This window comes from Pyrus communis, chromosome 12, assembly GCF_041283825.1.
Source record: "Pyrus communis isolate YQ-2024b chromosome 12, ASM4128382v1, whole genome shotgun sequence".
Lineage (NCBI taxonomy): Eukaryota > Viridiplantae > Streptophyta > Magnoliopsida > Rosales > Rosaceae > Pyrus > Pyrus communis.
In genome coordinates this window covers 21,221,682-21,238,272 of record NC_142576.1, presented here as the reverse complement: position 1 = coordinate 21,238,272, position 16,591 = coordinate 21,221,682, and the positions used below count along the sequence as shown (strand labels likewise).

General features: G+C 37.9%; 2 protein-coding genes across 2 annotated transcripts; one reads left to right on the top strand and one right to left on the bottom strand.

Annotated features, from left to right (window-relative positions):
- Positions 1-3,939: 3,939 nt before the first annotated feature.
- LOC137746259 (F-box protein At3g58530) lies at positions 3,940-8,947 on the top strand. Its single transcript, XM_068486334.2, has 13 exons — positions 3,940-4,207; positions 4,346-4,405; positions 4,771-4,854; positions 5,641-5,771; positions 5,868-5,943; positions 6,258-6,328; positions 6,675-6,761; positions 6,843-6,915; positions 7,019-7,086; positions 7,186-7,254; positions 7,683-7,788; positions 7,873-7,964; positions 8,599-8,947. The coding sequence occupies exons 1-12, from the start codon at positions 4,031-4,033 to the stop codon at positions 7,936-7,938; spliced, it is 1,068 nt and encodes a 355-aa protein (XP_068342435.2). The 5' UTR covers positions 3,940-4,030; the 3' UTR covers positions 7,939-7,964; positions 8,599-8,947.
- Positions 8,948-9,817: 870 nt separating this feature from the next.
- On the bottom strand, positions 9,818-16,259 carry LOC137746258 (carbon catabolite repressor protein 4 homolog 1). The gene is made up of 12 exons (XM_068486333.2): positions 15,541-16,259; positions 12,797-13,550; positions 12,367-12,453; positions 12,173-12,256; positions 12,003-12,089; positions 11,818-11,904; positions 11,605-11,658; positions 11,415-11,506; positions 11,208-11,322; positions 10,933-11,080; positions 10,685-10,839; positions 9,818-10,267 (listed from the first exon to the last, which is right to left on the bottom strand). Exons 1-11 carry the CDS (start codon positions 15,696-15,698, stop codon positions 10,694-10,696), a joined length of 1,812 nt encoding a protein of 603 aa, XP_068342434.1. The 5' UTR covers positions 15,699-16,259; the 3' UTR covers positions 9,818-10,267; positions 10,685-10,693.
- Positions 16,260-16,591: the final 332 nt, after the last annotated feature.

Here is a 16,591-nt window from a genome sequence, read left to right as displayed (position 1 = left end):
TAATACAGCTCAAGTTCAAAGAAAAATCCAGTTTGCCAAACCATCAGCCACAATGTTCCTCTTTCTATAAATATGGCTTAAATCACATTGATCAAATTGAGAAATCAAGTGATGACACTCATATACAAAGCAGTCAAGGGATGCAGATCATGCACAATACATTTAAAGAGTAAAACTATAATAGCAAAGTCAGATTCTAAAAGTATCCTCCTAGCACCCTTATCCAAAGCCATTTCAAATCCAAAAGGAGACCCCGTAGCTCAGCTTCAAGGACTTCTCCTACTCCCATATTAGCTGAAACACTCGTAATCCAAGAGCCATGATGATCTCTAAGTACTCCTTTAGAACTCATAACACCGTTTTGCCCTTAGCAAGCCCCATCAATATTCAATTTCATCCATCCCTCATTTGGAGAAATCCAAGTCAACTTTTCAATAATTCTGTAGGGCTTAGATTGACTGACCTTATTAGCATCAGTCCACTCCCAAGCATACTTCAAAATAGCCTTCACAAGATCAAAGAGAAGTTGATAGGGAGGACAATATATATATAATTTCTCCACTTCCAAATATGCCAAGATGCAAACCAGAAAAGATTACACTATTCCGACCCTCATGACTGAGTGTTTTATAGTGTATATTTAGCAACAACCCATCCCTCCAAGTCTAAATTGAAAGTAGAAAGAATATTACTAGGAACCTTCAATGCATTTCAAACAGTTCTAGCTAGAGCACTCCCTCAAAAAATTTTCAACAAAACCACCACATATGGGACAACTAGTATCTAATGCCATCTTCCTCTTAAATATTTGTTGATTGATTAGAATTTTATCTTGAGTGACCAACCAAGCAAAGACCTTTAACTTTGGTGGTACGTGCAGCTTCCAAAGAGGAAGGCAATGGACCTTTTTAACGGAGCTAACCACAGAAAATCGCGATTTAATATATCAAGTTTATGACAGAACTGACTAGGAAGCAATGCAGTCCACATAGCATAAATAGACAGAAGATAAACACAGCTTGAATAAGGGTGATTCTCCCAGCCATGTTTAAAACTGTCTGACAATTCACCATTAAGACAAACTTGAATGCTTGTAGAGGTTACACATGTTGGATTTATTCAGATGTAAATCAACCTTAAATGGTCTACAACATATAATACGAATGTAATATTGGAGATTAATGTAGATATTGAGATTTGATTTCGTAAAGATATCAATCTTATATTAGGTGTCTTGTAATACAAGTAAGATTGATGGAATCCTTGATTTTAAGTGATTATGATACCTAACTGATAGGCTAAAAAGGTGGGATTTGGGATTCCTTTATGGACGGAACCTTAATACCTTAGCCAGTATAAATACTAAGGTCCTTGCAAACCCTAAAAACACAACAAACGCTTCCCATAAAGTAGTTGTATCCGGCTAGGTGCTTTGTAGAAGACTTTGGTGTTGCCGCATCCCTCATCTTCTCCGTTTGATCTCCAATGGCTATCGCTTCATGATCAAGTCAACTAACTCCTTCGTTTGTGTTTTAATTATATAACCACATAAAGTTTACAACACAATGCTTTATAAGCTTGAACAGAAAAAATGAGAGTAGGAGTTTAGTCAAAGTCTGCTCAATGAAAATACCAATTCAACCTGTCATATGCTTTAGACAAAATCCACTTTCCAAGCTAAAATAACCCTTTTACCCTTAGGTCACTTAAATTTATGGACAATCTCTTGAACAATCATAATATTATTTGAGATGTGCCTGTCAGGAACAAAACTAACTTGATCATGTTAATTTTTGTAGTTTCATTTTATTATTATCGTTAAGCATTCTTGTTGTCTCCACCAACGCCCTTCAGTTCAAAATTTCATCCTTGAGTATCATGTAAATCTATGACATATGGTAGTCGAATTTAAGATATCTTATTTATAAATGAAGAATAATATTATTCTATTGATATAGAGCCAGCTAGAGTATAGATGGAGGTAGCAGAAGCTAAAGTAAACTTCTTGCTGTAAATTCCTATTCAAGAAGGCGTTTAGTACATCTAATGGTAACAGAGACCTTCTGATTCCTCAGCAATAGAGAGCAGGAGACGAAGAGACTTCATCTTGCCTACTTGGTCAAGGCTTCCTTGTAACATCGCTACATTGTTCCCAAGGAATAGCAAAATCGAAATAACGAAATTCTTGAGTAATCTCAATAGGTTGGGAAACCCACATTTCTTTGGATGATAGCTTACTTCCATATATTCACTCAGAGAACTCTTTTCGTAATGGATGACCCTCAAATCCAAAATCAGGTGGTTGAAACGTTCTCATTTACCAACCAAGAAAAAGACATTATTGTCGTATTGACCAATGTCCTTTGAAATGATGCTTAATGCTTTTAAGAGTCCTCAATTTTCCCGTCTGTTATATTAAAATTTAGGATAAATTTTACAAAATTACCTCAACTATTGGACCAATCACAGTTTCTTGCCTTATCTTTAAAACATTTCAATGTCATACATTCCGTCAGTTTGTCTGTCAATTCCTCCATTAAATGCTGACGTAGCTTGAGGCGGGGCTCACTTCCTATTAAAAAATTAATTAAATATTAAAAACTAAAAAATAAATCATTTAATAATTTTTTTTAAAATGGGGAACCCACCCCTACAAACCCAACACCCCTTCTTCCCCATCCACCTGTGTACCCCCCAACCTTCCTTCACCACCAAAACCAGAACCCCACAGCCACCCTCTTTTCCTCCATCTCCACCTCCCTCCCGTGGTGCTGCTCCCCCTCCCCCTCCTCCTACACACCCATCACCCTCACCAAATTAATCCATGTAACCAATTTCAAACAAAATACCCCAATTCCATCCAAACCCTAACCCGAAATTTCAAATTCTTAGCACTAATCATCCCCATAACAATGTCCACAACACCACCACCATCGTCTCCCACGACCTCAGTCTCCACCACCACTGTTGTCGCCCATGGTCCTGGTCCTAAATTTTGAATTCACCCATTTTGGAGAAAGCTTTGGGCTTTGCTCATGGGTTTGTGGGTTTTGGCTCAAGGGACGGGAGGCAACTGTGCTTGGGTTCTGGGGTTGAATGAGAGCAAGTTCGATCAGGTATTCCTGGGTTTGGGTTTGGGGTTTGGGAGAGGAGGTAGGGACAATTGGGGTTGGGGTCTAGGAGGTAGGGACGATGGCGAGAATCATTTGGGATTGGAGGCAAGATACGAGTTCGAGCTGGGTGATTGGCAAGTGAGGGTTGTGGTGGGGTGGTTCTAGTTTTGGATTGGAGGAAGACATGAGCGGGGAAGAAGTGTGAGGGGGATAAGGGGAAGGTCCCATATTTGTTTTATAAAATATTTAAATGATTTGATTTTTAATTTTTTTTAATATTTAGTTAATTAATCTAGTTGGAATTGGAAGTGGATCCCGTCTCAAGTCACGTCAGCATTTAACAGAGAGATTGACAGAAAACCTAACAGATGTATAATATTGTAACAAATTCGTAAGATGATGTATGATATTGAAATGTTTTAAAGATGGGGTATGAAACTGTGATTGACCCAATAATTAAGATAATTTTGTGCAATTTATCCTAAAATTTATGTAGTATGTTGAAGCTAACTTCTGAAGTATATTAAGAAAAAAAATTTAACACAATATTCTTCTCCACTTATAGTTTGTAGGTCTCAAATCTTGTAGAATATTGTTATACCTCGCCTATTCGTTGTTACTTATTACTACTTGGGCTGATGAATAAGTTGAACGTACGTGGCGTCCGGATCCAATACTAATCTGTCAAAGTCCTTCCAATTAGCAAACATCATATTCAGGTGGCGTTCCGGTCCAATACTAAATTGCCATGTGGACAAAATTCTCCAAGTGGGGCCCTTCCAATAGCCCAACACCGATGGAACGCAGACATAGCTGCAAAAGTTTCCTCCCTGTTAACACGTTTTTGGCAGAAAAAGCACCGAACGCAAAACCAGAATCACACTCTGCTGATAAAAAAAAAAAAAAAAAAAAAAAAAATGGAAGAGAAGCAAGTAGAAGAAGCAGGTGGGGAGGAGGTGGCTTGGAGCAGAGAAACCATTCCCAAAGTTCTGAAAATAGTTAGCACAAGGCTGCCTCAGAGGGACCTCATCTCTCTCTTGCTAGTCAACCCATGGCTCAACGCAACTCTCATCTCCTACCCTTCCCTTTGGCTGGTATTGTTTTGTCCCTTTTTCTCGCTTTAATACTTTGTTTTTCTGCTTAAAGGTTCAAAATTTCAGATGGGTTTTTGAGCGATGTGTGTTGTATGTGTTTCTGTGACATGGGTAACCGGGTTTTGGTTCTTGTTTCAGCTTCTGGAACTTCGAGAGATGAATAATGCTGGGAATCGCCTTGTGGATGCTCTTTCATTGGTTAGAGCTTGGATATAGCAAATTTGATTGAAACTAATTTGTTTGATACCGGCATTCGATGATGTAGGGGTAATTGTTAGGGAAAAATACCGAAATAATGTTGTTTAGGTGATCATAGCTTCGAATGTGGCGCAAAATAGCGGCTATTTTGTGCCTAATTCAAGTTTTAAGAAGGGGAAAATGATGATTGGTTTGTCCGTTAAATTTGGAAGTGCAATAAAAAATTGTTCTTCAATGATGCAATAAATGGTATTTTTGAAATGATTGGTATGTAGAGTTTGCTTGTTGTAGTATTACAAAATGTTTCAAGTGGATGATTGTATTCATTGTTATATTGATATGGTTTCCTGATGCAATGTGTCAAGGCGAGGTATCGGCATGTGAAGCAGATAAACCTTGAATTTTCACAAGACATTGAAGACAAGCATCTTGAACTCGTAAAGAGCAAGGTAACATTCATTCTAGTAAGAGCTTGCGGCAAAATTCATATTTCAAAGAACTAGGAAGATATCGATTTTCTGGTGTAAGAGCAAAGGACATTGTAATTATAATAATAAAGCTAGTGAATATTAGAAGGTTAATAATTGTAACAATTTTTTCCTTGCTCCATTTTGCATTAAAATATTAACTAATACAAACACCAGAGAAGGTGTTATTTTCCAGCATCACGGCATTATAATAGGTTTAATGAGTAATGTAGGGCACTTGCACTCTTATGAACATTCTTGCTACATAGAAAGCATACTATAAAACAGTTTACAAATGTACTGTTAGTATTTGTAAAGTATGAGAACATTGAGAAGCATGACAGGGTTAGGACTAATCACGCTTGTGATTAAGTCTAATTTTTGGGCTAACCCTCATGATTTTAAATTTTCCACTTGCAGAATCAACTAAGCTTATGTCCTTATATTTTAAGTTATTTGTGGCTGCCTGAGTTGTGGGATCTTACAGCACAGGACATGTTTGTGTTACATGATATTGTGAATGGAGACAAAACCAATTACTTTATCAGACCTAGCTTTTGACAACCTCTATCCCTTGCACAGTAGATCACCTGTTATTATTCTCACTTTTCCCCTCAAAATATGGAATCTGGACGAGCTAGCTAAACATAATTATTATAATTCTGGTATCAAAGAACTATGAGTACTTGATGAAGTATTCAATATTGTTCAAGATAGATGCTTTTGCATACCTTTGATTATGTAAAAGAAAATTACGCATTTCCACAGTGTCGTGATTCTCTTCAAAACCTGGAGGTTTTGAATCTTAATGGCTGCCAGAAGATCTCTGATAAGGGAATTGAAGCTATAACCAGTTCTTGCCCTAATCTGAAGGAGTTTTCAATCTATTGGAATGTGAGGTATTTAAAGTTTAAGTTTATTTGTCTTTCAAATCTCTTTTCTAGTTGAAATGTTTTTTTCCTTCAATGAATTTCGGAACTTGAATTAAATTTCAGGGCAACAGATATAGGTATAACGCACCTGGTGAAAAACTGCAAGCATATAGTTGATCTGAATTTAAGTGGCTGTAAGGTACTCGTCATTGGGTCCCATCCTATTTCAGTGCTTGCTTCTTTGTGAATTGCAAACTATACACTTTGAAACATATATGCAAAGTCTGTATAGTTTCTATTCAATCTTCTGCAAAAGATTGGGTTTTAGTGTCCTGAAGTAGGTCCGTTATGGTATGTTTCATATGCATCCCTTATTTACGTAGATAGCGTAGGTTACTATTATATGTTATATTGGCTAGTCAACCTTTAAGTTTATATATATATATATATATATATATATATATATTGGTGAAGGATTTATTTCAATTGTTTACTTTGATGTGGAAACTGCAGAATCTTTCAGACAAAAGCTTGCAATTAGTTGCTGAGAATTATCCAGAATTACAGTTGTTGAACCTGACCAGGTAGGAAACGCTGAGAATCATTATATCATCTGGAGAAAAGTTCATTTGTGAGAAACTAAAATATTTTATCTGCTTATGTGTCACACTCACAACAGGGAATCACACCAATGATTTTTCAATTGTGTGGTTTCCGGGTTATGACCTATCTGAAAATTGGTAGTTGACATGACATGGTGATGCTAGTGGAGTTGGTTAAAGTGGAAATGTATAGTTATAACCCGACATCCTGAATCCTTCCTTTAAAATACACTTTACCTTCTACACAAAGCTGGGGTGAAACTGATTCTCCTATGAAAAAGCCATTAGCTCCCTTCCACACTTACATATTATAACTTTTTATGCACAGGTGTGTCAAGTTAACAGATTCTGGCTTGCAGCAGATATTGCACGGTTGTCGTTGTCTCCATAGTCTAAATTTGTATGCCCTGTCAAGGTATTTGATAACATCTTTATATATGAAGTTGAGCTATGTTCTTCTTCCTGTATTTTTATTGGCTGTATTTTGTTTGCTCAGCTTCACTGATGAAGCTTACAAGAAAATATCACTTCTTTCCCATCTTCAATTCTTGGATTTATGCGGTGCTCAGGTAACATTAACTAGACTTAGTTTTGCTGACGTAACTCTTTTGGAACACTTTACTAGACACTATACTAAACTGGTGGTAAATAATTATGGAAATCACATCTCAGAATCTATCGGATGAAGGGGTGTCTTGTATAGCTAGATGCAAGAGCCTTTTGTCTCTCAATTTGACATGGTAATTTGGTAACTGAAGCATTTGAATTCTTAAACATGCATATGAAGCAAAGGAGACACGTTAACTACACTTACAAAACCAATCTTCACTTTCTAATAGGTGTGTACGGGTCACTGATGTGGGGGTCATAGCTGTTGCGCAGGGTTGTACGTCGCTTGAATTTCTCAGGTAAGTCTTGATAAGAATTTTTTTGAAGAACTTACTTGATGCTGGCCTGTGCATTCTGGGCTTGAGAAATTTCAAACTCTGGTCACTTATCCCGTTACAATATATGGAACGTCTTTGACAGCTGGGATGGAATCACAAGGGTTGAAATCTTTCGGCCGGTCTGCAAGAGCAGTCACTATTGTTGTTTTTCTTCTTTATTTCTCTATTTAAAACCCATTTAGAGAGCAAGAAGACATTGGATTGGGCTGAAGTTAGGAAATGTCACGGTTTATTTTGATACCATGGCAAAAGAGTACATGCACAGAAACAGAAAAAGAAACATTGTTTGATACTTTTTTGTTTAAGTAAACCTATGGAGTTCCCATGCTGTTGAATGAAACCTGCATGCATTTCAGTGATCTTACTGACTTATGAATGAAACAATGCAGCTTATTTGGGATAGTTGGGGTGACTGATAAATGCTTGGAGTCCCTTTCACTGACCTGCTCAAACACACTTACGACTCTTGATGTTAATGGATGTATTGGAATTAAGGTAATGATCTAGTTAATATTTGGTACAATTTATAGTTACTAAATATTTAACCAATTTTTCTACTGTATCAATACTCTCTTGTAGAAACGAAGCCGTGATGAATTGCTTCAAATGTTTCCAAAGTTGCGGTGCTTCAAAGTGCACAGCTAATGCTCTGGAAACTTGCAGATGAACAGGTTCTGTATTCTTCCATTAACGTATACTATCTCTGAGCTGTACCCTTTATGAGCGGACAAACCTCAACTTTTAACAGATAAGAAATCACAATCTGTCCATTAAAAAGGAAGTCTGATTCTTGAACTCCATATGAGCAAACAACTTACTGAAGTGTTGCTGTGGTTTACTTCATGCATTTGTATACTTATATGAACTTTAAAAAGGAAGGAATGATAATCAAGCTATTAAAGCTCGAGTACCAACATTTTGTTATCCGTTGAGTCTGTTTTATAATTTATTACTGAGGCAGATATATCTTCCGACGTAGTCATTCTGGTGAAAATGCTTAACATGAAGCTTTCACAGTTTGGGAAAAGAGGGGGGTGGGGTGGGGTGTGTCTAATAGCTGCCCTTTTTCTTTCATCCTTTCACCCTTTCATCTTCCAGTCTTTATATGCTAATGATTCTCTCCTAGATTGTAAGTTTGAGGCAAATTAGGAGCGAGCTTCACCAATGTTTCGCGAAAGTCCCCGCCAGTTCAAGTTTTGGTGGAAAATACTTGTGTTCACTGCAATATCTATTGCATTCGTTTCTTTTCAATTGAATATCTTTAAACCCTTTGGGCTTATGATTGCCAGTTTGTATGTTTTTCAGGATTACTCTTCGAAATTGCATTGATAGTCAATCGACAGACATGCGAGGGTGGAACCGTGGAAGAGTTAGTGCAGACTTTCGGTATTTCATGCAGCTTGACTATACTCTGATCTTCGGTGAATCTTAACCTTAGAATGATACGGGTCTGCGTTGCGCTAATTGAGCTTTACTTGGAATGGTGCAATGTGCATCACATTAGAATTCATGTTCATATTGTTTGTCTGGGTAACACAAACCAAATGAACTGTGATTGTGTTATGTTTATACCTAGGATTTTCCGAGCAGCATCGTTCTGATTGGACATTTGAATTTGATGAATCAAAGTTGGACGAGAGTTTGATCCGGTAAATTAATAGAGGCCCGCGGCTGTATACGTTATTGGCCGGAGCTTCTGCTTATCGCCGGCACGGCATTGATTACAGTTCCATGCCTAGATCATATCCTCTTTCTCTCGTCAGTGTCGTCTTTCCTCAATTGTGAGCAACAATTACGACGGGGCATTGGTTGCGAAGAAAGTCTACTCGAAAAGGTTCTTTTGGCCCCATGGGATACCATTTGCAATGAAATAACGCAATGCAGGCAACCGAATTGCCAATGGGATACCATCTAGACAATAGTAACATATTGGCTCTCTGATGAAGATGGTCCCGACAATTACACAAAAAACCCACCTACACTAGAGAATGTGTCAATTTTGCATGTCTAAATATCATATGCCTGATCGATCAACTTTTGAGCCCATAACCGGGCCAGCAAACGTGCCCATTCTTTTAGAAACAAAATTCAAGTCCTTTACCCGAAAAACCCACCTACACTAGAGAATTTGTCAATTTTACGTGTCTAAATATCATATGCTTGATCTATCAACTTTTGAGCCCATAACCGGGCCAGCAAACGTGCCCATTCTTTCAGAAACAAAACTCAATTCCAGATTAACGTTCATATTCCCCTCCGATTCCAAAAGCGATAAATAAAAAATTTAAAAAAAAAAAAAAAAAAACACGAATAAACCACACAGGCAGAGGCATTCCGGTTCAATCAATTTGTGTAAAGTATGCACATATTCTTATCCAGTAAGGATTGATCTTAACAGTTCGCATCCAGCATTCAAACTAGTGCCTCTGTTTTGCATAACTCATCTCAAACTAGTGCTGAAATGGAAAACAAAATGCAGTCCAGTTGCAAACAAGATGAGCTACTTTAGGGAACCCGAAAGAAAAACAAAAAAAATTCAAAATCTTATTCCTTATCCTTTGTGTTTCCTTACCAAAAATTAAAATGGAAGAAAAAGGGGAGAGGGCGCCTGTGACCGGATCCTAAGGAGTACAGGAGAACCCCAAGGTATAAAAGAGAAAAGGAGCAAACAATTGCCGGCCTACTAACCACTTGCCTTTTGAGGGATTAGAGTTACAGGATTAAGACCAGATATACTGAACCAGTGAGCATCTAGAAAATTCTATAGGCAAAAACGAGATCGGCAATTGAGCAGGGATCATAATAGCTTTTCTATAAAGACAACGGTGGCATAATACAAAGCAGATCAAAGCAAGGATCCCGCAAGGAGATACCTGGAAAGAACTGTGGGGCATGATCTACCATTCTTACAATAACTTTACTTCATCCAACAGCTTCTCTCAGCCTTTTTCATGGATGTCTCTGGAGCTCTCTCCTACACACATCGAGGTTACAATCAGCACAAAAACCACATAAGCGGGCGCACATTTATGCAATCATTCTTTCATGCCAACACAAGAAATGACAATGTTTGATAATTCAAATTGGGAGGTTTCTTTGAAGTAGAAAGTGTTACTTTTAGCCCTGAATCAACTAAGCAGATGCCACCCCATCAAATTTAATTAGTAATACCGCCATACATAATTACATTGGCTGTACTTCATTAATGTATCTGATCTCTCCCCCTCCTTTTTAAATGCCAAAAATCTTCCTAAATTGATCTCTGAGAAAACTACTCATACGTGAAAACAGAAAAGATAGAAACAAAAACAAATGAAGCCCAACAAACAAGAATTTCAAACAAGACCATATACATACAGGCATATAAAACAACAATGACTTGAATAACTACCTGAATGTGTCAACGTCTAATTCTAGGCTTGCAGCGAAACTCGGCTAAAAGTGCAATGTGATCTGATGACCACTCTGGAGAAGGAAGAGCTGTGTCTTTCCTTAAGCTTTCCTCATCCAAGAGCTCCAACAAGGACTCCACCGTTAAGGAGTCAGCTGCAACCACACGTTACCTTTTATGAATAATGTTCTAACAAAGTGAGGCATCAAAATGAACATATCAAACAAACTTGTAATCCATAAACTTACCAGTGTAGAATATGTAATCTAGGGTACCAATGAAATCTCTAGTGCAATTTGTAAATAACGGCTCATTTGTGGTGGGATCCATTCTCCTTCTCTGCTGCTCCATCCCAAGACCAACCCCCAATCTTGCGAATGATGAATATGCACTAACCTGTGAGTTGGATTAGTAATTCAGATCAACACAAGCCCTATAACCCAAAAATATGCATATTCCACACTCCCAACAATAATAACAAAAAGATGATCAAGAAGCCAATACAACAGAAAGCACGTATTACCAGTGGCAGCTGATGTATCAGCTTGCTGAGAGGGCGCAGTATATTAAGAGGATCTACTTGTAAATCTGGATGCGATGGATCTACCTTTCCCATAGCCAGAAGTGTATGAGGAGCGCTGCAACAAAGTTCAGCAGTAGCTTAAGCAAACAATGTACCGGTAATAAATTCTAGAATCCAACTAAAGATCATCAGTAACAATCAACAGACCTTCCAGGAACTGAATTAAAATCCCCACACACCAGCATCGGGATATCTGCACTGGCAGCTATTTTTTCTAGTCCTTTTAAGAGAGTATGAACCTGGTCAGAAACACAAGAAAACAAACAATTGAATGCCATCTTAAAAATGATTGAACCAATACACTAATGTATATGGAAGAACAAAAAATACAAGTTACCTGCCAGAGTTTGACATCCTTCAGGTCTTGGTGGACATTTACATGTGTATTTGCCTGTACTCCATTCCATCAGAAAACGTGTTACAACATGCCTTGAAAGATGCCCGTGCATTGATATTGGGGCAGTTGAAAAGATAACAAATCCCAAAGAGTACAAACAAATTCAACATACAAGACCATTCAAATATTAAAAGTATAAAAAATATGTCATACCACACAAAGAAGTTGCCGTTTCCCAGGATTATCAACTCCCTGATTGCTGAATTTTGCTTCCAGAACCACTATGAGCGCAACATTATCCTACAGACATATTGAGATCCAGGTATGAGCTTCTTAGATTAAGACCAATTCAAAAAGATCAGGTTCAACCCAAAATAATCCATAAATAACAAGCCCACCTTAACTAATCGATTTAAAGCACTTTTCTTCTGATTACTTGGAATCATGGCATCAGTCAAAGACTGAGCAGCCTTATTAAACTCAACCTGCATAAACACAAATTGCTTCACACTAAGAACCAAATAAAACATAAATACATATCCACTGTTGTATATCGCACTTTCCTAACCTCATATTTTTTGACATGTGAAAATCTGTCTCTACGGAAAAATGTTGCGCAACCATCAATTGTTTGTGTGTTTCCATTGTAAACCTGAAGCCAGAGAATGTAAAATAAAGGCCAGAAGAATTTAAAAAACCATGAGCATAACGCAAATGAAGTTCATTCAAGCCATAATATGTATAAAGGATGAGCTAAGAGACCTCATTTGTTTTTCTCTTGTATAGTGCTTGATAACCATGTTTGTCCAGCTCAGGGGCAAAAAATTCCTCGAAATGATCACTTTGAATCTGAAAGGGACAATGATCAGTTCAATTAATACAAAATGCATAGTTATTTCATAACTTACACTGAAATGAATAAGTTCTTTATGACATGTAGCATTCAATGCTTCCAAATATTTAGTTGACAGGTATACCTTCAAATATGGCTAGAAATTAAAGCAACATTTGTCATTGTTCTTTAAAATTGTTGCCACTTTCTTAAGTGTCATTTGCCAGTATTTCAAACCTTAATTATAACCTGATCTTCATGAATTCAATAAAAAATTTGGCTTGAGCATACCAAGACATTCTCGTAATGCTCTAATTATCAATATCACCGTGAGAGAACTAATAAAGCGTGAATGTGTACCTCCTGGAGACAAACAATATCTGCGCGATAACCAACAATTTCCCGCAGCAAATTTTGTCTGCGGTATGGCCAAGAAAGTGCCCATGAAGGGCAGTAACTGTATGATTCACTGGTGGCATACACATCAGACAAAATGTTGTATGAAAGCACAGTAAAAGTTCCAGAAGATGAAATACGGCCATCTGAATCTAAATGCCCCATCACGTCAACTCCATTGACAGGAACCAGACGGCGTGGACTTGGAGAGGGTGCTGGAATGACACGGGAAGTTAATATGGTATTGACATGTCCCACAGGTGCTTTTGATTCAGCATCAACCACAACACACTCAAACTTTAGAACATGCCCAATATCATCAGCTGTTGGTGTATATGTTTTAGAGCGGCCCACTTCAAACCATGTTTCACCACCACTCCTTTGTGTAACAGCTGCAGGATATAAAGGTGCTGAACCATTCGTCAAACTCGTGCTTGACACGGAACCAGATAAGCTAGTGTTAAGTACTCCAGATCCAGAGCTATTGAAGCGTCCAAACACCTCTTCTTCCTCATTTCCATTTTCATTTACAGCACTAGCAGCACGGTCATGCAAAACACGGTGATGCTGCCATGCATCTGAGAAGCACTTAGGTGAACAATGGTAACTTTTTGAAACAGGTATTTTGGCCTTAACACAACCTAGACACTGCAATGTGGCCTGCTCAGATGGATGTACACTACAGATAGCAACTTTTTTATCACTTTGTATACGATACCTGCAATCAAGATCAAGAATGGGCGAACATAAATCACAGAAGCCGGCATTATATACAATAAAATATTCAGTCCATCTTGAAGCTTCAACATCAATCAGCGTGCTGAATTCACTAGTCCCCTAACTTCCCTCACTCCACAGATGGAAGGGGTCAATTAAGTACTTAAGAAGGAAAAAAAAATTGTCAATTGATTAAGCATTCTCTAATTCGCTGCACTAAAAAGCACTCCCCCCCCCCCCCCCCACCCTCCCCTAACAAAAAAAAAAAAAAAAAAACCACCCCAACTCAACCACCACCACCCAAAAAAATAAAAGCACACAAACATGCACTCAAGTGACATAGGTATGTGAAATCCGAGAATAAATACTAATTATCATCAATTTTAGTATAAGAAAGAAAGGGCGTCACAGAAAGATCTTGTAAATACATGCACTATCAGCTTATCAGGTGTAAATAATACCTAATATTGTCACTTAATGACGGACCTCAATTCATTAATTGCATGTCAATTGAAAACCGTACAAAATATAAGATGCTGATCCAATCAACCACCATCATGTAAATTAATTAAGCAATCAATATTTTGTCATTGAATGATAGAATCTCATCATTAAGTGCATAACACAAAGCTTAAAGAAGTAGGTAACATTATTTATCCACACAATGACCGAAAAAAAAAAAGAAGTTAGTTTGTCCCCTGACACGTGACACAACTATAACACAAAACAGCACAACCCTTGAATAAGAATTTAGGTCGAATGGAAAACAAAACAAGGATTCCTTCGTAAAATAACCTATCGCATTGGCCCACTGGAAAACTATCCCTTTTTCAACAAACTCAGAAGATTAATGTGCTTTGGACTTGAACACCAAAATGGTGATCAATATATGAGTCAAGATGTGGATTGAGATCTTGAACATATAAACGCCAATCTCAGCCCACATCTTAACTTGATCTTGATTGTGACTCAGCCCAAAACAGGTTAGTTTTTAATTTGTTTAAAAGGTTAGTTCTCAAATGGGACCTACAAAAACTGGCTATTATTGAAAAAAAAAAAACCCAGAAGGAAATACGAATAGATAACTAAAAGTCAGACAAAATTCCGTAGTCAGGTTTTCTCTCTTTCTTTTTTTGACAATAAAAGAATGGGAAAATTCAAATTCTGGTCTTAGGTGCAAGGCAAGCGTTATACCGGTGCAGGATATCTATAAGTGGAGCTATAAGCCCCAACCTAGCAACTAGTTTTCACCCCAAGCTCAGAAGCAGAATAAAAGGTTTAAATACTTTTATATTACATACCATTGGGCGGATATGTGCTCCGAACACGAGTATTAGCAACAAAAAAGGTAGTAATGCAACCTGGATTTCCAAACCGGTCTCAATAATTTGACATTTAGCACTGCTACATTTGTTGCAGCATTCATCACTCTCCTATTAATTATTGCTATAACAAACTATTCTAGACTTGTAAAGTCTAGCTCGTAACCCAATTTGGCCTGGTTGCAATGTTTCAATTGAGCTTTGAGTCAGGGACAAATAATTCACCTTTCATTTTAAGTAAATGATGTTATTGAGAACATTAAATTTTTGTAATTCTATTACGTAATTCAAGGAAATTAGTATAGTAATACTGCACCAGTTGACAAAAAACTACACAGAATTCAAATTTAAGAACAGAATTAAACAGTGGTGAATGTAGAACTACAAATACACAAACTGACCAAAGATGTTATGAAATTAAAACATACACACCAAAAGATACATTACCCTAAAATTCAACACACCTATAACATTTTCCTTATAAACGAAAATAAAGCTACAATCTTTGAGAAAACCCATGTAACAACAATACCAACAAACCAACCCAGAAGCCCAAACAAAGCTCAAAGCCCCCACAATACCAGAAACTGAAAAGAACCCGAAAACCAAATTAAGCAAATAAGAAATGACAAAAACAAACTGAAATTGATTGGGGAAATTTTCACTTACCACTTGTACCTCAAGAAGTGGCCATCAAGAGGGGCCGACTCTGGCACATCGTCTGTCGTGACAGCGTTGTCCGGCCGGCGCAGGAGCACGTATGGCGTGAGCTCGCAGCCTACAATGGGAATGTCCGAAGGGAGGTGCACGCGTAGCACGCTCAGCATGCTTTGTTTTCGCTTCTCACTCTAGGCAGCAGAAAAATCTTGACAGCAACGTAATCCTATCCTACCCAATCGAGAGAATACACACGAACGATGGCGGCGGATACCAGGCGGATCCGCCATTTACTTGACCCGAATCCCCGCCAGCCTTGACGGACCCGAGAACCCAAAAACCCTAAAAGAAAAAATCAGTCGCCGAAATCGAGCGCCGCAGATCGAGAGGTTTGGATTGGGAAATTGTGGGGTTCCGGTGAGGGCGAAGAGGGAAAGAATGGGTCTTCTTCTTCCTCTGCGTTTGAGAAGTGATTGAAGTGGATCGATTGGCGGAGAGGGATCGAAGATTGTGGAGAGAGACCGTTGGGTTTCTTGAGAAAGAAAGAGAGAGAGGGAGGAGATCGATAATTAGGGTTTTAAAGAGGAAGTGAAAGTAATCTTGTTTGGCTCCAACTCCATTTCCTGAATTGAGAGAGAGAGAGGAGAGGTGGTTCTGGCTTTGTTCTTTAATACCATACGAGTCTCTCTCTACGACTTTGGCTTTGGCTTTGGTTTCTCTCTCTCGAGTTTTTGTTCTTGTTTATTTATTTATTTTTAATTTTTTTAATTATTCATTTTTTGAGTGTGTGTGTGTTTTGTTGTAGCCTATTTTATCTGATAAGGAAGAGAGGGCCGAGGGCAAGGGTAGAGAGAGGAGAGATATGTTTGTAGAATCGTAGGGGAATTGTGTATTGAGGATGTGTTATCCTCCTACGTAGTGTCTTTATTTATAGTGTAAAGGGAGAGAAGAAATCATTCATCCTAAGAAATACAAGTCTATATAGGAAAAAATAACTAGAATCAAATATAATATATGATTTACACAATCACACTTTGTTTGTACCATACTTGACCAATCCCGA